At 36.9% G+C, this 23,612-nt stretch overlaps 1 protein-coding gene across 1 annotated transcript in view; it reads left to right on the top strand.

Annotated features, from left to right (window-relative positions):
* LOC137261438 (tetraspanin-3-like) overlaps positions 1 to 18,293 on the top strand; it is a 64,471-nt gene extending 46,178 nt beyond the window's left edge. Inside the window, exons 2-7 of the mRNA XM_067799185.1 lie at positions 1,133 to 1,333; positions 9,232 to 9,306; positions 10,025 to 10,135; positions 12,411 to 12,623; positions 13,894 to 13,977; positions 15,514 to 18,293. Of these exons, the coding sequence (XP_067655286.1) occupies positions 1,133 to 1,333; positions 9,232 to 9,306; positions 10,025 to 10,135; positions 12,411 to 12,623; positions 13,894 to 13,977; positions 15,514 to 15,663 (834 nt within the window). The 3' untranslated portion in view covers positions 15,664 to 18,293. The remainder of the gene's footprint in view (positions 1 to 1,132; positions 1,334 to 9,231; positions 9,307 to 10,024; positions 10,136 to 12,410; positions 12,624 to 13,893; positions 13,978 to 15,513) is intronic.
* The last annotated feature ends 5,319 nt before the right edge of the window (positions 18,294 to 23,612 follow it).

Below are 23,612 nucleotides of genomic sequence, written 5' to 3'. Positions count from 1 at the left end.
CCCCCCCCGAGGGTGAACCCATGTCCCACAGGTGTGTCAAAGCTGAGATTTCACTTTTGATTACCATGTTGCACTGTTGAAGTGTGGCCACATCAAGCCGTATGTTTGTGTTCCGGTTGCAGTTTCTGCTTTGTGTCATCAGAACGATTTCTGCAGGAATTGTCCATGCAATATCACTATCATGAAATCCCTGATTGACTATGCAGGAGGTGTTTCTGAGGAGCTGTGATTGAGCTACATCAATAACGGATGGTTATGAATTATACAGCATGCTATCCGGTTTTACATTGATCACATGATGGAGGGGCAACCAGTGTTGTTGATGAAAGAGACGAATCATGGCTGGGTTGCCCTGGGGGTTTCCAAGGAAGAATAGACAGGTTCACCCATCTTTGCCTCGGAATTCAAAGTGACCTGTGAAGGTCTTTGTGTGATTGGTCTTCAGCAACCCATATGTGTCGTGGGAAGCAGCTAATTGCATCAGATGGTCAGGCCTGCTGACATGGTTGATTGTCCACACATCCCAGTGATAGATAAATGCTCATGCTGTTGATCACTGGATTGTCTAGTCAAAACTCAGTTATTTACACACTGCAATGTATCTTTAATGAGTGGTGTAAACAACAAACAACAAAAAAACAAATTCAAGGAGATTACAGTTTGAACACACAAATGATTGTTTTCAGATGACATGTGTATTGTATTGTGTGTTCATGCTTGTAAATTTTAATTTATTTGAACTGATGCATTAGCCAAAGGTTTCAAATGATAAAATTTGCTGGAATGAGATGACGTCCTGACTCAGTGGTTGATGTCATATGGTTGGTTATGTGATGAATTCACCTGATTAGCATAATGTGAAATAAAAGTTTGAAATAAAAGTTTATCAGATAAATACTGATCCAGCTTGATACTTAGTTTATGTGTTATAAAACTGAGACAGAAATATAATCTTCAAGAAAAGTGCTCATGTACACTGAAGGGTCCAGGATATTTCATGATTATTTGGAAATGGTCCTGAAAATTTCCAGTCCAGTTCTTGAGGTTTCATATGATCCTACTTGCATTTATCTCCAGCAAGTCCTTGGAATATCTTGATGCAGTTTTTATAGCTATGCATTTTATTCCACAGCTCCTGGGGGCGGTGATATTTGGCATCTTGCTGTGGTTTCGCCTTGACTTCTGGTCCAATGAGTACCTTGAAGTGGACGAAGAGCTGTACCGCTACCTTATCCTTCTCTACATCTTCATCGTCGTTGGAGGCCTCATCGTTGGCTTTGCCATCCTTGGAATTGTAGCTGCAGTGCGAGCTATTAAATGGGCCATTGTGACTGTGAGTATTACGTATGACCATATCTGGATAGGGAATACTGAGCTGAAGTCAGGTAATAACAGTTGTACAGTGACATTTTTCATTTGTTCACAGGCCTCTTGAGCCAATCACAAGAGGTCTGTACAATTGTGTCTAGGGACAATTGCATGACATCATTGCTCTTACTGGAGGGCATTGTCAAAATGCTGCTATTCATGAGAATTTAGTGTTTGACATTTTAGAGTATTTTTATCAGTGTGAAATTTTGCAGCTAACTGGTTAGTCATGTTGATGAGAAAAGTCTGTTACACAACATGTTTAGCGTTTGTTCTTTATGTATAGTTCTTTAACACTGAGTCAATGTGCACATGGGATGTATTTAAAGCATTGAGTTAATAACCATATGGGATATACAGAGTGTTTATAGCATAGAGGTAATGAGCGAAAGGGATCAATCATTGGTGGTTCAACTGGTTGAATACGATGATTATAACAATGCATCGTTAATCATTCATCATCGTAACGGAATGTTTCGTTTCAGGACGTTGAGATGGATATTTTGATGGATAATGAACTCAAATGAAAGTGTATGCAGATATTCATTAAATATTTTACTGTCGTGTATTGGCAGATGAAAATATTACAATTCTTTTTGTGATATATTGGAAGCTAAATTGTTGGACATTGAATGACACTGATTGTACAGATCCTGTTTTCTGACCTTTACCAAGGCCTTAAGTATAAATGTTATGGTTTGGATAACAGCATTCTCAAATTAGAAATTCTTTTTCCTGCAAGTTATAGTATGTTAGGCGTGTTGTTTTGGGATACATTAGTTATGAATAAAAGTCTGTATAGATTTTAACATCAATCATAGAGATCAATACAAAACTTCATATATCATCAGTTCACAGTGCCATTCAGAAAGTTGTCAGGTATTATTGTTTTGGGGATAACAATCTCTCTGGTAAGTACAGATCCTACAGGGCTCAATCTGGTACTTTGTTACTTGCATGGGTGCAGTCCAGCAGTACAAAGTTCAGCCTAGTTATTAGTTCTACTTGCACCAGGTACAAATAAATTCTGAATACATTATTTAATAATTCTGAAGCATATTTCTTTCATTGTACATTGCAATAAATAAATGCAGTGCATCTGGAATTTGTCTGGTGCAACTAGGTTTTTATCTTAGGTTGCATCTGGTGCAAGTAGGTTAACATCTCTTAAATCGAGCTCTGTTCTAGTACTTCTGTTAGGTTGAGTCCCATGCAGGATTTGAACCCACACTCTCCTAATGGCCAGCTCACAAAATCAGCCATCTCACCCATGACACAGCTGAGTTGGTTAGGTGGCTGACTGTATGTACTGGCCATTCCTGTGTGAAGTGAATTTTAAAATGTCACGATCATTCAGATTGGGTACCTAATAGAACGAGTCAGAAATTGAGGTATTGTTTGTTATGTTTAGTGTTCAGTAATAAAATATATTCTTGTCTACCTGTTTTTGACGGTGTTGACAATGTTCACATACCATGACAATGTCCACTGACCACTCTACTTGCAAAATGACACACTCATCTTCTTTTAGTTCATGAAGAAATTTCAGTTTGCCAAGCATGTCAGTGTATGGGACAGAGTTTGCAAAACTTTCATTTACCAGCAGGCCATCAAGGCCTGAATCTGCCTGCAGGTTTTAAACTCAAGAGAGCCTGAAAGAAATCAGCAGACCCATTTTGTTAAAGTCAAACTAGTAAAAACAAAATAGACTACACTGTATGCAGTTTCACAGTTTCTACAAGATCAGTTTGCAAAGACTATAGCACAGAGAGATATTTGTATTTTAGTAAAGACTGGTTTTGCCATTCCTCTTCGCAAGGCACTGAAATACCAGGAAGTGGAACTGTAAGATATGGTATCATGATGAATCATGGATGGTTCTTGAACTTTACTAAACATCATGGGAAAGATTCTGTTGAAAATGAAATTGTCAGATTATTCCCCAAAGGTCATAAAGACCTGCACATATTTGAAACTGCCGGCCTGGTGCATTGACTGACCAGCTCTGGGCCTCAAAGCCGGTGATTATTTCAGGCGCTGGTATGGGAACAGAACTAGTATTTATGTACTGAGTGGCATTTTACCCCCAAACCTACATTTTTGTGGGTTTGAATCCTGGATTGGTCCAGTTGTTTCTGGGTGTGACAGCCAGTTGCTTCTGGGTGTGTCAGCACCATATTCCTGGGTTTCCCCGGTAGTGGAAATGATAAAGCTGCTTGATCTGGGAGCTTTAGTGTTTACTCTCAGCTAAGTTGGTTTATTTGAGACATTTTCAGAGAGGTAGTGCAATGGGGCACAAGAGAGAAGGTGTATCTATTATTAAAAATGTGATACTGTTCATTATTAGGGAAGGGATGTGATACAGTATAAGACAGGCTATACAATACATTATTACCCTTGAGATAACTTTATCGAATTCAGATTGGTTAATAGCCAAAGCAAAGGAAACAATGTAGACAGATTTGCCTGGGTGTAAGAACCGTACACCCCATATCAAATATGTCATGTGACACACTGCACGGGTTGTATGAATGACCTTGACTATAGATGGAAAGTGGCTGCTAAACGTCCAGTTGCTTCGAAATTTTGGTTGTCGAATGTTGATTGGTCCTGTTTAAAGGTAAGCTAAATTAGAAGATCTTAAGGGTAATATATTTGTCACAGTGGTTTGAAACAGTGTATGGGACTGTAAGACCATTGTAAATTCTGTATTTCCTGAGATGCACAGCATTTACGAGGGTGTTACAGCCCCATACACCCTTTCACAACACTGTGTAACTAATAGTATGATAAGGTGATGTTTTTACATAACAGTTTTTCTTTCACCAGTCATATCAACACGAAACTACCATATCAGCCTCTGAGGATCAAATGTGAAAGAGAAATACCTACAAATAATATGGACCATTGTACTAATATACTGGTTTTCGGCATATGTCCGTATTGACCATGGGCCGAAAATGCATATTGGCCATATCAGCCCTAGTTCCGAAATCCATTTAGTTTATTTTAGAGTCCCTTGATATGGCATGCAAGAAATAAGTTATAATATGACACTTTACCATTTGCCAGTGGTATCAGCCCTTGACAGCCAACATGATACAGTATTAGACAGATGGCAGATGCGCAACTTTGCATTGTTCATTGTCCAGAAAGACAACTTAACCATATGGTCTGCCTCAGTAATCTGAGTTCTTTCCGAACACATTGAACTGATAAGTACTGAACTTGTCTTGTTGCCAAGACTGCAAATTTTTGTAAGGCCAGAAAATAAATGGTTCTTATTTGTCGGTGTTATATTTACAAGTCGAAAGGTTTTCCAATAAATATTTTTACTATGGCTGTGATGATATCTTGAAATATCCAAACAGGTGAATGTTCCAGTATCTGTTCCTATTTTAAATCACCAGTGTTTCTGTTGGATCCCATTCAGATCCAAGCCAAAACCAGCAGATAGAAGTTGTGAATTCTTTTCATAAGTTCAGCCTTGAAAGGATCCTACTACGAACTGGCATTGTTTAAAAGAAATACATACCTTGTGATGCCCTGGCAAGACATTCTTTTACATTCCAGTGTAAAGAGTTTACTTCCTTTGAATATGTTTCTTCTAACAATAACTGTATGAATATGATTTGGTGAAAATACACAGGATTAAATATGAATTTAAGAACATTGCCCCTACACATAACAACAGTGTGAAGCTTATAACTCAACTTGTGGTAAGCTTTTGGACAAAAATTATCTCCTATGTCCTTGAATAAACACAAACTGTGGCAACTCGAGCAATCTTCAAACATGGGTTGTTTATTTGGATTTAGGGGTTTATTATAAATTGTTTGACTAGATTTTATAGTGGAACAGGTTTTTTTACCTTTAATTGTTTAACACAATATAGTTAAAAGACACAGTCAAGGCTTTGTGACCAAGAAAAGCAACCGAGCAGCAGTCTGCAATGTATAGGGTGTTGACAGAAACCAAGAAAATTTGACAATTTTGAATAAAGTAAGGATCTGAACTGTAAGAAAAGGTGTGGCTGCAACATCAGTGTGTTGTTATTATTTTTTCAGACTATGTTCTTTCTCCTTTCCCTTCTCAATCTTACCCCCAAAATCAGTGTCAGTAAGGTATCTACTTGAAATTCAAATGGGTGTCATATGTGAGAAATGTTTTGTGAGTTAAATATTTTATCAGAGGTTTCAGGGATGGTTTGTAAGTATATCGTCTAGTTTCAAACATTCACAAATGTATAACTTTATGTTATTGAACTTTATGTTCGTTCCTGCAGGGACAGTTATGTAATGGTGACAAAATACTCAGAAATTAGTCATTATGGAAAGCCAAGCAAGGAAGGGTTTTTCCTTTCAATACCAAAAGTCAAACTATGTTTTCTTTTAAGAAGTCACAAACTTTTGGCCAGTTAAATATTGTCATTTTGATTTCATTGTAACTATCAATTATGTAAATAATAAGTACATTTTGTAAAATGATTTAATGGTCTTTCATTAAATGTTGAAGATAGTAGTTGGAATGGGGGGAAATGTAAACTTAAATTAATTTCTAATTGCAGAAACCTTTGAATATTTTTTTAAAAAGTCACCGAAATATGTTCACATGTCTACTGTATTTGCTAATGTTTCATGCTCAGGAAATAGACAAGCCCATAAATAGCACGTTAAATTGGTTCGTCCTTTGGCTGTTGTTCAGATATTCATGAAACCAAAACATTCTGTAAAATAGTTACTCTGGATTCACAATCGTGTTTGTTTTCGATTCAATATGGTATGTAATTTGCACAAGGAAATAAGAGTCCTTATCTTTTACCTCAGCAGATGCAGTGGTATAGACATTACATTGGTTTACAAGCTGGTCAGTGCTTGTTGATTCAGTGTACTTATAATGGCTAATACGGTAATTATGTAAGTCAATTGTCACTGGAATATTATATGGTGGCATGTTTTCACTCATTCACAGCAAATTCTAAAATATCTTTTCACTGTTTAAAGAAACGTCTATGATTGGTCTCTATAGTTACTGTGACATGTTGTTTTTTTGTTTGTTTTTTTTTACTGTGACATGTTTTACCAATAATTTAGTTACATTTACTTTGCTGTTTTATTGCCAGAGTCTCACTTACAAGCAGACATGATAGTGACTGCAACAAAACAATATGTATTATATTCTCATGGAGTGGAATCTAGAGGGGATTTTAAAATATGTATTGCAGGCCCCCCTAAGTAATCGAAGGAATTACAGCAAATTTGAAGGAATTGCATCTCAAATGTAAACAAACGCAGCCCACTCGCGAATCAATTGCAGCGATATCGGTAATTTAGCGGTAATAACAGAAATACATTGGCCCTATCGGAAGCAATGTCGGTAATACTGGAAACACGATCGGCCATCTTCGGAGATTTTTCGGTGGCGAGCGGAAACTCACGCAGCAAAACATGGCGTTGTTGGAAGAAGCACCCGTCTCAGTGAGATTTGTTTTTAGTTTCTACTATTACATTTTTATACTTATCCATCTTTGACAACCCGTGTTGAATGCGTTTAGGTATGAGGTGTTATCGGGGCAAAAGCTTATGTTTTTAGGAAAAGATAGTCACTCTAGGAGAGTGTCACAAGTCATGCCCCTGTAGTTTGTTTACATCTGAACATCGAAGTCGTGCCGATGATTACGAACGTGCGCCAGATATAACATCATTTTTTTGTAAAATGTGTTTAAATTTGTCAATTGCACTTCGTAGCAAGAAAAATTATGGCTCATAAACTTCTTCATGGCGCACGTTCATGATGTTCGTAATCATCGGCACGACTTCGATGTTCAGATGTAAACAATCTCCAGGAGCATGACTTGTGACACTCTTCTGCAGTGACAATCTTTTCCAAAAAACATAAGCTATTGCCCCGACAACACCTCATACCTAAACGCATTCAATGCGGGTGGTCAAAAATGGATAAGTATGAAAATGTAATAGTAGGTACTAAAAACAAATCTCACCGAGACGGGTGCTTCTTCCAACAACGCCATGTTTTGGTGCGTGAGTTTCCGCTCGCCACCAAAAAATCTCTGAAGATGGCCGATCGTGTTTCCAGTATTACCGACATTGCTTCCGATAGGGCCGATGTGTTTCTGTTATTACCGCTAAACTACCGATATCGCTGCAATTGTTTCACGAGTGGGCTGCGTTTGTTTACATTTGAGATGCAATTCCTTCAAATTTGCTGTAATTCCTTCAATTACTTAGGGGCCCTGTATTGGTTCTTCCAAATATTTACCATCACAATTCATGTATCAGCTTAAGATGGAGGACAGTGTGCACACTGTTTCGCAAGTGAGTGCCATATTTCCTCTAATAATGGCCTAGATGCTTGTGTTTTCTACAGACTTTAAAAAAACTGGCGCTGATTAGATGCCTGGCACTTTTGCAAGTACTGGAGTGAGAGAGTTTAGTTTTATGCTGCACTCAGCAATATTCCGTCTATATGGCGGCAGTCTGTAAATAATGGAGTCTGGACCAGACAATCCAGTGATCAGCAACATGAGCATCAATCTGCGCAATTTGAAACTGATGACTTGTGTCAAACAAGTCAGTGAGCCTGACCACCCCATCCCGTTAGTCGCCTCTTTCGACAAGCACGGTCGCCTTTTATGACAAGCATGGGTTGCTGAAGGCCTGTTCTATCCCGGGACCTTCATGGGTCTGCAAGAACTGGATGTAATTGCTGTCATAATCAGTGAGCTTCTAATCCCCAGTGGTTATGAGAGGAAATTGATATGTTATCTAACCTTAGCATTGTTATACTTCCATTTAGTACGAAGACGTGGTGGCTGAGAGGGTTAGATCACTGACTTTGTGTGGCATGATTACTCACCCATGAGTTTGAATACTGATTGTTACTCAGTTTACAAAAACACCAGAACCTGTGCAAAGGTGAGACAGTGTGATCCGAGATATATAATTGCGTCTGATGGCTATCAAGAACTGATCAAGGATCAGAATGTTGTTTCATGCACACACCTGTCAAACTCTTGTGTCATGCTTAAGGTCTCGGCTGAGTTCAACAGCCTCTGAAGCCTCTTTCTTGTGTCTTTCACTCTGATGTTCCAGCAAATATTATTGAAAGCGATGTAAAAACCCAGATTTGCACCCACTTGATGATCTTGTTTGTTCCTAGCTGACAGGACTGTGAAACCTTGAGTAAGAATTGATGTTCAGCAATCCATGCTTGTATAAGAGGTGACGGGATCAGTTGGTCCTTCCTGCTGTCTCAGTTGATGCATGTCATCGTATCCCAGTTACGTAGACTGATCAATGCTCGACTCCAGACATGATTATTTACAGCCCCTAGTCATATCTTGAATAATTGTGGTGTGGGGCATACAACAACAAATAAGTGATTTTAGTTTACACTACTTTTAACATTGTTCCAACAATATTACAGCATTGGACTTCAGAAAGAGGCTTCATGTACTGTACCCATTTTGGGAATCGAACCCTGTTTAACAGGCCAAACTTTCCCATGACTTAATCTATCCTGGGGAAAGTTTATCGTTTACCAAAGTTTCCCAACCCTTGAATCAACTTTGAAGGCTTTATCTTTCCCATCCTTATTCCTATATTAAATAAGGGAGATTCTGGCCTTGAGGGGGGATTCTTTAGAAAAGCCCAAACTATCCTTGGGGTAAGAATGACCCCTGCTGAAGGTTTGGCCAAGACCAGATTCTCCCCATGGAAACGTCAGACCGGGAAAGAAATTGCCTGCTTTATTGTGTCTTTGGTCTGGCAGGCAAACTCTCTAACCACTGCACTACCTCATCTCCCCTAAAACAAACTGTTTACTCCTGATGTTGTCTTGCAGTTCATCGTGGTGATGGTCCTAGCTATCATCCTCACGGCAGCAGGAATGGCGTACGGAATTGTCTACCGAGAACAGGTAATCAGAAATGACAGGACAGGACAAACCTGTTTGTGTCAAGATTCACAAGGCGAAAATATGGGGATATCTGATTCACTAAAACCATTCTGTGCCAAATATTTCCTTATCAATAAACATTATAATGCATGTGCCAAAGAGTTATCAACTTGGTGTCTATGTTGGTTTTCATTCTCATATATTGGTCTGTATGTGGACGAAGTTGTAGTTATTGTATTGGGCATTTCTCCAAGCTTGGCGAAGGGTCTAAGCATACAGTCACGTAGAAAGGGTTAAGAGCTGTTGAAAGAAGTAGGTTTTGAGATAACTTCTGAAAAGTTCGCAGCATAAAGTATCAGAGTTGTAACCTGAAGCTGGGATTGGAAAACAGAACTTTGACAGTGGGCAACTGTCAGGAGTAGTAGCCATTTTCTGACTTTAGAATAGGCCACTGCCCTTGTATCAGTAGTAACCTTCAAATTTTAATGGGCCATTTTTTATTCTAGTGTGCCAAATGGCACATGGCCCAGTCTTTCATAATCCTTCCATGAGGCAGGAGATGAGCGGAGTGTTGTTATTTTTCAACCAGATAGTATATTCTGTATTGCGCCTAATATTGTTCTGGGCTAGGTACATTACCTTTAATATGGTTCAATTTTAATTACTAAGTCTTACCTGTTTTAATAATACTTCCTGTTTTGCATTAATTTGGTAACTCATTCTTGGACATGTTTTGTAGCTGGAAGAGACAATTTCACGGGGATCGTTGGTGAAAGAGTTCATCCAACAGCGTTACAAGGGCATCCGATTTGATAGAGCCACCTATGTGATCGATCTCATGCAGTCGGAGGTAAGAGGGCTGCGACTTACCGTCTGGTAGTCCTGAGGGTATTTTGCTCCCCACCAACTCCTGCTTGTTGTGAAGAGGGGCAGAAATAGGTTGATTTTGTCACATGGTCAGGCCTACCATACAAACGGTGAACAAATCATGAAAACTGAACTCATGTACACCAAAACAGAACAAAAATCACCAGTATAGGAAAATAAACTTCCGAAATTGTAACGATATCCTTTAATACCGAAACGAACGCTCTGTAATGGAAAAGTGATTATTAGAAATGGAAACAAAACTCAGCTACAATAGCGCCCAAGAATGGTTGCTAAGCACACAAAACCAAAGTCACAGTATCCAAAACTGTCAGTCATAGTAGCCCCAAACGGCATAAATATTGTTAATGATGGGGCAAAAGGAGACAAACAATCTTCGGTCGATAATATTTTTCATCACTGTGAGTCAAATCTTGCAAACCCGATATCCGGATGAATCACATTAACTTTCTAATGTAGCAAGCTTCAAACCTACGTTCATGCTTCTCAGTGTGAGGTTTGTGATTCTGCACAATGTGGTCCTTTGTTCAACAGATAGGATTTGTTGTCAACATGTCGTTCAACTGTTTCCCTTCAGTTTTGTAAACAAAGTATTCATAGCATCACATTCATATTCATCATATATCACAGTGTTCACGAATATGGCAGATTCGCCAGTGGTCAGATAGAAATCACCAACCCGCCAGACCCAGTGCCTGACTGAATATTTCACTATGTCTTTGTGTGAAGTTGTTATTTGCGGCATGTGACACTTGTTTGCTGTAGAAATCTTATGTTTGTTATCATGTAATGTTAATAATTTCAATGCCAGTTATAAGAAATGTTAAATCTGAAATGTTTGTTTAACTTTATTCTGTGGGTCCTGTACATTTTGAGTGTGTCAGACAGACATCTGAAACTTTAAAACACCATCATGAACACTGATATCATTTGTGTGGATTAATGCCAATGATGCCAGTCATTGGATTGTCTGGTCCAGAATCAATTATATGAACACACCTGTCATAAATCTGGAATATTGCCATGTATGGAAAACTGAAATGCGGCAGCCACATTCAGCACATTTTGAATGGCAGTAAGGGACACTGTTTGAAGTAACCTGACCCTAAAAACGTTTATAACACTGATGTGGACTTGCTGAAAAGATGGATCTTCATGGGTCGGACTGCAGTTAATAACATTGTAAAGGTGTAATACATTTACCTGTATAAAATGTACCTGTATACCTTAGTTTTGATACATCTGTGTTTTTTATATGTCTTTTTGTTATGTTAATAACGCCTGTGAACCTAATACATATGATAATATTATCAGTCTTAAACTTAATTAGTTTCAATATTATTACTTGTGCTGCTGTACTGAGTCTAAACCCTTGTAGAAGGTTCTCTGACCATCTAGTCAAATGAGAGATGACTCAACGGATTTTACCAATCAGACACCTGATACTATTTTAAGGTTCGGCAGGACTTACACGAAATGGCTTTTGAATTTCTCTTCCCTGGTCACTGACGCTGACCTCTCGACAAACAAAAATCTGCATATATAAAACATAGATATTTGACTTGTATCACTCAAAAGTGATCGTAGGGAAATTGGCATTCAGAGTCATGAAAGTCCAAATGGTTTTTAGATAAAATTTCAAATGTTATGCGTGAATGTTAACTTTCACAATTTGGTAAGCTGTGTCCTGATTGATCAATTCAAAATGTTAGCTGATGCAACCTTCGTTCTTTTAGGGTTTGTTAAACTCAGTATAGCAGTGTAACAAATAATACTGAGTCTAAGTTTACTAAATAGAGGATACTAAACGACCTTCTGTGTAATACTATTTTTATTAAACGAGTTAATTATTTGGTATCAAACGAGCGAAAAAGAGTTTGATACTATATCTTTAGCGAGTTTAATAAAAGTGATATTTCACGGAGCCGAGTTTAGTATTCTGTTTATTACTCGCCAACATAAATTGACAGAAACTGCCGCGAAATTCCCTACAGTGCTCTCAGCGTTTCACGAGTCAAGCAAGGTCTAGTAAAATTGCGACATTGGCATTAGCACTGTGACGTCACAACTTTGAACCATTTTGACGTCATACGTCAAGCGGTATTACACTAGTGCAATATTGCCGTAAAAATATTACACTGCAGTATCTTCAACAGGTGAGTAATAAGTATTATTATCTGCCTGGCTGTGACATATGGTTTTACAAGGAGCTAATAATGAGCTCTTTGTTGATTCAGCTGAAGTGTTGTGGTGGAGTGTCTCCTCAGGACTACACAGAGTCGACATGGCAGAAAGAAAATGAAGCTGAGCGGAATGGTCGGACACCCTTGTCCTGTTGTAAAGATTATGAACGCTACCAGAACAGCAATGACCGATTCACACAGTCTTGCACTATCTACCTGCAAACTAGCAATGTGGAAAATGAGTACAATCCTAACATCAATAGAAAGGTAGATATTCTTTTGTAGGCCCTGTGAAAAAGTTCATACTTAGTGATAGCACTCTTTGCAATGTCTCTCTTGCTTATCAAAAGATAAGTCTTAAGGGATTGTTAGATATCTGAATTGTATCCTTGTTTGAGGGTATTTTTGTCTTTGAAGATTATGAAAATATTCAAATGGTTTTGTATTTCAATTGGATGTGATTTTACATGTGAATATATATCAATGCTCTATTTAGTGCTTTGTTACTTGCAGTGGTGCAACCCAATATCACAAAGTGCATCCTAGTTATTAGTCTAACTTGCACCGGGTGCAAGTCAATTTTTGAGTGTATAAACTTCTGAATAAAACATCTAAATATTTCAAAAGCATATTTCTTTCACTACACATAGCAATAATAATCCGGAATTTGTCTGGGGCAACAAGGTTTTTACTGTAGGTTGCACCTGGTGCAAGTAGGTTAACATCTCTTAAATCAAGCCCTGTATATGGGATATTGCACAGAAAGTTTACAGAGTTTCCCTGCTGTTTGACAGTGGATGGGAAGGATAGGAATACTGTCCTTGTAACAGTGTAGCTAGTAGTTAAAGCGGTCTCTCGTCATACTGAAGACCCTGGTTCGATTCCCCACATGGGCACAATTTGTGAAGCCCATATTCTGGTGTCACCCCTGCTGTGATATTGCTGGAATATTGCTAAAAGCGGTGTAAAACTAAACTCACTCAGTCACTCAATTGTAACAGTGAAGTGATAAAGGGAGATAACTGGAGTGTTTGAAATTTTTAGTTTTCTTTAGTGTATTATGGAGACTAGAGTCAAGGCCTGACTGAAGTGTTTATTTGCGTTTATTGTATATGAACATAGAACCAGTCAGCAAACTATCTAAACATATTCAAAGTTTGTAAACCAGTTTATAAGTGCTTATTTCATCACTTACTCAAAACCGGACAAGATCACTGACAATTTTAGTACATTTTATTCTTTGTCAGGAAACGAGAGTCCTTTAGTTTTTATAGTGGTATCAGTTCCATAAATGAAGCAAAGAAAAAAAATTGGATTCTTTTCTAAATCAAATTACCCCATATTCTAGGTAATGTGTTCATTGTATTCATCTTTATAACCAACACTTCTTGAAAAAAAAATGCATACAAATGTTATATCAGTTCATCTCATCCAGAATTATTTATTTTACAGGTAGATATGATATAGTCAGATTATTGCTAGACTGTGATGTGAAACACTATGTTCTCCCATTGAGCAACTTTATTTGTACTTACAGGGTTGTGGAAAAGCTCTCTCAACTTTCTTCTCCGATCATATCTACATTGTAGTTGGGATTGGCATAGCAACGTTTGTTATTGAGGTAAGCGAGTTTTTTGACAGTTTTACATATTTTTAAACCAAGTTTCACAGTTTCTGTCATTGTTTCATAGTTGTTAACTAATAAATAACTACCTGAAATATTTTTGGGAGTTGACAGCGGGATTGGTACAACTATATTTGTACAGCGGTTTGTCATTGAGCTCAGTGTCCACATACACTTCCACAGTTGTGTACCTGTTGTCTGCTCTATATCCACTGTTATCCCCACAGTTCTATATCTGTTCTATATCTACCAATTCTATGTGTGTTATGAATTCTATATCTGCCATTATATACTAGGACTGCAACAATTTGGTTTGATTCATTAAACAATATATCTGACAACTTTGTTTCCATTTTTCATGACCAATATCACTATTTCGATTCAGTATTAGAATAGATGTCGAAATTATTTGCACACAGCGAAAATGTAATTTTGACTCCAACTCGAGCAGTTTTGAGCACTGAAATAAAGTGAAATATGATTGGTTAAAGCAGGGCTCATGATCCAGTAAGAATTGTTCTTAGTGTACACCCCCAAGTTGACAATACATTTCATGCTAGAAAACTAACTCTGAGAGTTTAACGCTGATGTTTTTACTTCTATGAAGAGTCAAATCAAAAATAATCATTGCAGCCCTATTATCTGCGTAGTTCTAAATCTGTTATCATCTCTGTGTCTACTGATACCTCCATAGTTCTATACCTGTTATCAGCTGTGTCTACTGTTACCTACATAGATCTGCACTTGTTATCAGCTCTGTGTCTACTGTTACCTCCATAGACCTATACCTGTTATCAGCTCTGTGTCTACTGATACCTTCATAGTTCTACACCTGTTATCAGCTGTGTCTACTGTTACCTACTTAGTCCCATACCTGTTTTCAGCTCTGTGTCTACTGTTACCTACATAGTCCCATACCTGTTATCAGCTGTGTCTACTGTTACCTACATAGTTCTATAGCTGTTATCAGCTCTGTGTCTACTATTACCTACTTAGTCCCATACCTGTTATCAGCTGTGTCTACTGTTACCTACATAGTTCTATACCTGTTATCAGCTCTGTGTCTACTGTTACCTACTTAGTCCCATACCTGTTATCAGCTGTGTCTACTGTTACCTACATAGTTCTATACCTGTTATCAGCTCTGTGTCTTATGTTACCTCCTTATTTCTACACTTGTCATCAGTTGTCTGTCCACTGCTATCTCCACTGCTGTGATTGTATAATCATTGTGTAATCATGCTATCTCCACAGTTCTGTACCTGTTACTCTATATCTACTATTATCACACGCATTCTATATGTTATGAACACTATTTCTACAATTTCTCCACAGTTCTTTACCTGCAATCTGCTCTATATCTACCGTTATCTTAAGCATTCTATATGTTATAAACTCTGTGTCTACCATTATCTCCACAGATTTTTACCTGTCATCATGTTTATATCTCCATCATTCTGTATGTGTTTTAAATTCTGTATCTACCATTGTCTCCACAGTTTTATGTTATCATCTCTATATCTATCTCCACAGGTTGTGACCCTGATCTTAATATCCATCCTGCTGAAGGTGCTCAACAGTCTTTACATACCCCAGCCGGAGGAGATCGTCTACGACATGGCCCACAACCAGGAGAAGTCCCCCTACCCCTCACGTGGCGACTACCGAGACTACTACAGATAAACCACCACCAACACGCCATCACATTACACCCATCATTGGTTCACACCCTGTCAACCATCTGCAGCCCAGAAGCCCTGCAACACACGTACCGACTAGCTGGGGATGAACATTACTTGGGAATATTTCTCAAAAAATGTCCTCATCCTGGCATTGTCAGATTTAGTGTGAATTGAATATATATTCTTAGAAACGAATCAAGGGAATACATGAAAGTACAAGTGTTCCTTTATTCTTTTCCAGATTTTTTCACAAGGTAAATATTACACTGTGAGTGAAATTCTGGGAAAAAATAAAGGAGCGATTGTTCTTTCATGTGTTCCCTTATTTGTTTTTATGAGTATATGTTGTAATAATTTTGATAAAGTTCTTAACATTGGACTTGTTACCTTGCCAACCCTGAACATTTTCATATCATTTGAAATTAGAATTTGTAGAACCCATCAGAAGTATTCATACAATCAATTTTGGGGAGTTGTTATATTGATTGATGACAGCTGATCTTTGAATTATTCTTCAAAGGAAATAATGGCACCAAGTATTGAAGTGATCCTTGAAATTTTTGTGTAGCTTTGTCAGCTTTTAGCTTCATGGTCCTGCTCAGATCTTTAGCTTTGCTGATGTTTGGAAACAAAACTAGAAAAACAACCTTTCTGGTGTGATATGTATCAATTCTGATGTCCTTTAATGAAAATACCCTGCAGTACAATAATAATATATGCTCCTAGTTTGTTCAATGTTTGCTGGTCATACATGAAGAATATTCATAGAGGTTGATCCTGGTGTTACTCATGCTCAGTTAGGGCTCAAATACTTTCTTTATTGCAGCCCTATTAATGTATATATGTCATCCAGCATGCACTGTAGGTTTGGATCAGTATTCGGAAGGAAAAAGATTTGTATAAGGCAACGTGATCTTGACAATGTGATCTTGACAACGTGATCCTGACAATGTGATCTTGGCGATGTTGATGAACTGGTAGCTGCAGAATCTCTGAACTTCATGTACTGTGTGGACATTGTACGTGCTTGGTAAGGGCCACATTTTCTTATTCTTCTGGCCCCAAATTTTAATAGTCCAGAAGTTTTAACTCTAGCTTCTTACAATCATTCTGTAAAGTAAATTAATTATTCTCTCTATTGATAAGCTGTGTGCTGGATATATTATTCATCATGATACCATCCTTTTAGTTTGCTACATGACAAAATGGAGACTGTATTGAGTACATTGTATGTTGGTTTGAGGAATGTCATCTGCATAACTTGTAACTGTTTTCTGGTCTCCAGGTGTCAATATGTGAAGTATTTCTGTCTCAAAACTGTGTTCAAATGAAGCCATTATTCAAATAGTGAGCAGATTTATGCAAATTGTATTCTTCGTCTTTTGAGCATCCTTTCTATTGTTTTTGAAAGTGATGGTGAGGAAGAACAGTGCTTGAAGCATTCACATGTTATGTAGAAAACCTAGGTTTCATTCTCCGTGTAGGTACAACGTGTAAAGTCCATTTTTAGTGTCCCCTCCCTTGATATTGCTGAAATGTTGCTAAAAGCAGCTTAGGACTAAGCTCACTCCGACGATTACTGTTCAAGTAGATTAAAACCAGTGTCTGTTATCTTGCCAATTTTACTACCAGATGGTATTTATTTATGATAATTTGGAATTCTGTTACTCTTCTGTGTTGCCCTTTAGGAGTTGAATGAGAGCTTGTTTCTTTTCATTTTATCTACTTATAATTTATTAGTTATTTTGAAGAAGATATTCAAAATGTACATGTCCTTCAGCTGTTGAAGCACATGATTTATCCATTTTAGTTGCAATATCTTTGGGTTCTCAGACAACGCTTTGTGAAGTTTAGGCTACGTTTTGGACCAGAATGTATGCTCAGATAACGATGTTTTCAGTTTTAGATTTTGATAGTGTTTTATGAATAATAAGGTCCATTTTGTGCTTAAAACATATGCAATATTTTTAGTTGGCAGAAACAGAATGATTCCATTCATGGAAAAGGTATTGGATTATTTGTTATACCTTTTAGTTCCATACTCACTGTTGAACTGGTTCCATGCAGTTTGACAACTACTGTCTTTATGTCAATTTTACTTTAAAGATTCAGTAAGATTGTTATGTTTTCTTTTTAGACAGAAATGCTTGTTTTCATTCTTTTATCGTCAATGGGTTTCTACACCATTTTCAGTCATACACTGAATACAAATATTATACCAGTGAATATCTTGGTGAAATTTAATGGTGTCTCAACGGTAAAACTAGCTCTCAATGACTTATTTCCTTAGGAGTCGCTATATTATGGAAATCCAAACATCATGATGTGCAAATGTTGAAATTGTTAAATTTGTTGAATCTGGATCGATTGAATTCTGCCTGCATCAACAGATCAGTGTGCCATGTGATCAATCATGTGACCATGTTGATTGTCAAGGGGAAGCAACTGTTGTGATAATGAATGCAAGATGGTGGAATGGAGGTTTCTGTAAGCATCAGGAACTGACACAACATTGTGGACAACGACATGAATTGCATTTGTAAACCATGAAGCAATTCTTTTCCCTGTGGCCATTAAGATAAATCTGTCAATCGTAAATCCAGCAAAAGATACTATTCAAAGAAAAACAAATAGTTTCCATGGAAACAATGAGATGAAAAAATACACAACTTAACTGAACAAGGAAAAGTGCAATCTGGCAAGTACTGACTGATTTCCTGTGAAGTATTTCGTCTACATGATAAGCTGTTTCTGGTAAAGGGTTGCTTGTATAACTCGTAAGCTGTATACTGTAAAGGGGTGGCTTTTCAAGCATGAAATGGGCTGTATTCTGGTAAGGGCTTGTGTGTCTGGTCTCCATGTGAAGCAGGGTTTGTGCAATGCTTTCCATGTCTTACGTGCTTGCTACATCTTACAACACATAGCAGATGGCATCATTTCTGTCATAAAAATTTCATACTCAATTTTGACACTCAAGACATCCAAATGTAAATGTGCAGTACTGTTACTTTTTGCTTTATTTTTGAAAGTAAAACTACTATTTCCATGCTTTTATACAGACATTGGCAGTGACAGAAAATATGTTTCTCATTGGCAGTCTCTCTCTGAAATGACACGACATGGATATATCTGTCCGTTTTTTCTTAGAAGGAAATATTGTAACCCAAACTTATCAACAGTGGTGCCATTTGTTTCCTAGATAATAACCTATCCTTTATGTTAAGAATCTGGGTCCTGATCGACAAAGTGTTTGTAACATTACAACCTGTTGTAACTCTCTAGTTAATCATAGACTTGTGATGAGTGTTGTGGCACTAAGAACCTTTTGTGGATTGTGACTCTGGACAGTCATATTGAAACCAGTGATTTTTCATAGAAAGTAAGTATATATTGATGATCCTGTAGATTGTGACTGCACAATGATGAGGTACATTACAACTGTTCCTAGGCATAGATCTGTTGATCACTTGACATACATTCTGTGATGAAACATAGAAATAGTCAGTTTTATTAATGCAACATGTCCTGTTTGTCATTGATGACAGTGCAAGATTTGTACTTTTGATACACTAACCATGATATCATGTACATTTTATATATGTCAATCAAACTGTATTTTCGCTTGCTCAGCTTTCTTTTATATATGCTGTAGTTATAATGGCTGATCCATTTGAGATTGTGTTGTCCAAGAGAGGCAACTCTAATTCCTTGTCATGATTGCTCATGTAGAGGGCCAGATGTATGCTGAACAGTTCTGTTTGTGTATATTGAATAATTTGAATCGTTTAGTTCATATATGTAGCTTTTGAAGGCATTAAATACCAAATTTTTATTGTGGTGCTTTCATGTGGCCAAAAGTGTTGATTTCTTTCAAAGCTCAATATGGCCCACATCGAATCAGCATTTAAAGTTTGACTTGATCCTGCTTCACATTACACAAGATTTTCAGATTTTTCACTAAAACCATTTCTCAAAGTTGTGTCATATTTTATATCAAGTTGTTATTTTTGTAGTAAATTTTCTTGTCCAGATGTGTATTCTTAATCTAATATTTTCACATTTTATACTTTACTCTTGACGATATTTGACTTGCCACGGAACGATTGCCCTTTCTAAGTTAGAGAGTTTTGTGAACTTTGACCTAGACATTTCCTAACTTGACTACAATCGACCCAGGTCGTATGGAAATTTTGGCTGCAAGTTCCTAGTTAAATATTATCAGTATCATTTGTTTTTTAAAACTCAGTTTAAGAATTCACTGACTCCAAGTTATTGAAATGAGAAAGCAATGTAAAATATTAACCAGTCAATTTGTTTTTAATCTGCCAATGAGAAGTATATAATTCTTGTTTTATCATTTTGCAAATAAATTCTATAAAGTGCTATTGTTAAATTCTGTTAACAGTGGTCATAGAAAGCATAAATCGAAACTGATAATGATAAATCATAAAAGGAAAATATAAAACTGAAATTTGAAATCAAAATGAATTTCAACCAACTGTGCAGAATTGTAGGGAAGAAATCCATTAACTTGAAAGAGACAAGAAGAAAAGTCTTGTGTTGACACTGAATACAGACACTTACAGTCTTACCCAGTGATGAAAGATTCTGTGGTCAGTGTGGTTCTAAGAGCTGGGAGTGGTTTTCATGTAATGTACAAATTCCGTGCTTCTCCGTCTCTGTCGTTACTTTGACCAGGCTGCACTATAGGCTGTCTACAGAAATGGATGCTGTAGATTAAGGGTGGATGGATGCATCACACCAGTCAGACACGCATTTCTTTCTTGAAACAAGACCCTTTTTGTTGTATCATTTTCTGGATGATATCTATTGAGTTATCTCCCTTTTATCAGCCTCAAGATCTCTTTGAGTACATATTGAGTTTTCTCTAGTTTTCCACAGTTACTGCTCATTTACTGAGTGATCTCCCTTTTGAAGCATTTTTTCCACAGACCCTTGTGTCTTTAGGATTAATTATTATTTTTTTTAAATATATAACCCTCAACCCAAAATGCTTTATGGTAAAATGCATTATGACATCATGATGTAACGTACAATGCATTATGACATCATGAATTAGTGTACAATGCATTATGACATCATGATGTAGCGTACAATGCATTATGACATCATGAATTAGTGTACAATGCATTATGACATCATGATGTAGCGTACAATGCATTATGACATCATGAATTAGTGTACGATGCATTATGACATCATGATGTAGAGTAAAATGCATTATGACATCATGATGTAGTGTACTATGAAGTAAAAAAATAAAAGTAAATAAATTTTATAAAATCTTTAATCTTTGCAAAGACAAAAGGGTCTGTGGTTCTTCCTCCTGTAAGTATTATTTCTGTCATGATTAAGAGCCCTGTTGTGAGACAGGCATTATTTCCTTCTGTTTACAGCAGTACCCATCGAGCAGCCATCAACTGATCATCATCCACCCTTAGTGAATAATGGTGCACTGTTGAAAGCTGATAGTTTGTATATTGTCTTATTAAAGCTTTTGAGTGATATTAATTTGCTTATGTTAACATTATCTGTCACAAGTATCTATGTTTCAGTTTTCAGTGTAGAATTAAAGTCTTTCGAGGCATCTTTAATCGAGAGGTTGTATGGAATTCTAGGTTGTATGGAATTCGTGGTGTTATTCCTGGAAGATATCAGAACATTAAAATTGCGACATCATGTCGAAATTGGGTTCAGCAAGTGCAACAGTAAATTTACATCTCTCATATGGAGTCAAGCCCTAGGATCTGTTTAAGGTTACATAAGTGAGTGAGCTGTTACAGCAACATCATGGAAGAGGATGCCAGAAATTGGCTTCTCATATTTCACCTCTGTTGCCAATCAAACCCATGCCTTTGTCTTGACAAACATTTTACCCTCCAGCAGTTCAAGACAGAGCACAAACAGGCACTTTCAGTTCTCTTGTTGGCAAAATTATAACATGACAAGCATCATCGGCATTTCTCTTAAATACTGTTTCTATAGACTATAAAGGGACTAGGGTAGCCCAGTGGTTAAAGTGTCAGCTTTGCACACTGAAGACCCAGATTTGATTCCCCACATGAGTACAATGTGTGAAGCCCATTTCTGGTGAGCCCACCATGATGTGGCAGGAATATTGCTACAGGTGGTGTAAAACCATGCTCACTTAGTCACTCATTATATTATTAGTTTAAAAATAAAAAATATGGTGGTTAAAGCGTTTGTTCATTGCATCAAAGGCCCGGGTTTCACCCTATGTGGGTACGATATGTGAAGCCTTTTTCAAGTGTCCTCCTCAGTAATATTGGTGGAATATTACTAAAAGCAGCATAAAACTAAACTCACTCAGTCTATTACTTTGAGATGTTCTTTATGTCAGGATGTAGAAAACAACTGAGCATCTGAAGTTATAAAACCTGTTCATCTTTGTCAAGGACATCTCAGTAGAAGGGTTGTTAATTTTGCTACAGAAGCACTATTATTTCCTGTTTGTAATTTTGTGTCCATATGACAATTTTTTGAGCAGAAGTAGAAAACTTTTTCATCCAAGGTATCCAAATACCTTACATTCCTTAACCCAAAGGATCGAGGAGGCACGAAACATCAGTGAAGAGATTTGACATTTAGCCTGAGCGAAATCATTTTTATATAATGCTCAATTACCTACAAGAATGAAAATATCAGGGTTCATATTTTTCATACGATGTATGGGGCAAAATATCACTTTGTCATGATGACGTGACATCATGAACAATGCCATTACGTCATGTTTCTTCCATGATGTGTGAGTTCTACATTCGGTGACAATGGGTAGCGAGCCTGTTTGAAAGTAGATTTGGGTATATTTTCCTCAATTTGATGACTTTGGTGATAAATGGAATATTATATTCATGCTTATATCATACTATGTTTACAGTGCTCTTGCCAAAATGTTGGTATTTCCAAAGCGAGACCATGTCGTAAACATAGTACCGCAAGGATATGATCTTGTCTATATATATTTCATGGTGAACAGATTTTATAATCAACCCCAAGTTTAAGAATTTAGATCCTAGGGCTTGACAAATAATGAGAGTTTATAAACAGAAGTCTGAAATTTCTCTTACTTGTTGCTATAGAAACAAAGATATTTGAGACATATTTGATATGCATTGTTGTATGAAGTCTGCTAACATCATTCCACAATATAGAGTTTTCAATGACTGCATGTTTTATGATATAATTGTTACCATGGTTACACATAACTGTACATATCCTCATGTTTGTTTCCTAGTTGTTTACTTCTCATTATTGTCTCACTAAGTAAACAAAGTATTTTATCTTGTCTTTTATAAAAAATGTTTTTGTTAGATTGCAGAGAAAGGTTGATTGTCCCCACTACTGGTAGCCATGGTTACAGAGAGTTTTTTTAAGTATAGTAATGCCTAAAGAATACTGAGTTTGAAAAACATGGGACTCTCATAAATAATAGGATTTGGTGTCCCTGAATATTCTGGTAGCCATGGTTACAGAGAGTTTCTTTTTAACGTAGTAATAGCTAAAGAATATTGAAGTTGAAAAAACATGGAACTCTCATAAACTGGTAAATGACACTATTCCAGAATTAGAAGATTAAGCTGTCTTCAGTGGTACAGTCCTTTATCATTAATTTATGACTGCTAAATGTGATTTTAAAAACAGAACACATTAGCAATGTCCCGCCAGAATTATATTTCCATCTTCACTATTCATTAGCCATGGACTGTGATACAATCATGATTCCAACTGTTCAAGATTTAAATATTTCAGTTTTATAAACAATTGAAGTTTTAAACTGATGATAGTAACCGTAGTTAAAATATGTTAAAGCCAGTATAAATTCTGCAATAAATATCACGTCCCAAAAAGTCTCTCAAATCTATCATAATTACTGACTATTTTCTTCATTACGTTATGCCATGTTCATCA

Source organism: Haliotis asinina, chromosome 14, assembly GCF_037392515.1.
Source record: "Haliotis asinina isolate JCU_RB_2024 chromosome 14, JCU_Hal_asi_v2, whole genome shotgun sequence".
Taxonomy (NCBI): domain Eukaryota; kingdom Metazoa; phylum Mollusca; class Gastropoda; order Lepetellida; family Haliotidae; genus Haliotis; species Haliotis asinina.
Note: the sequence above shows the minus strand (reverse complement) of the source record. Positions and strands in the feature narration are given on the sequence as shown.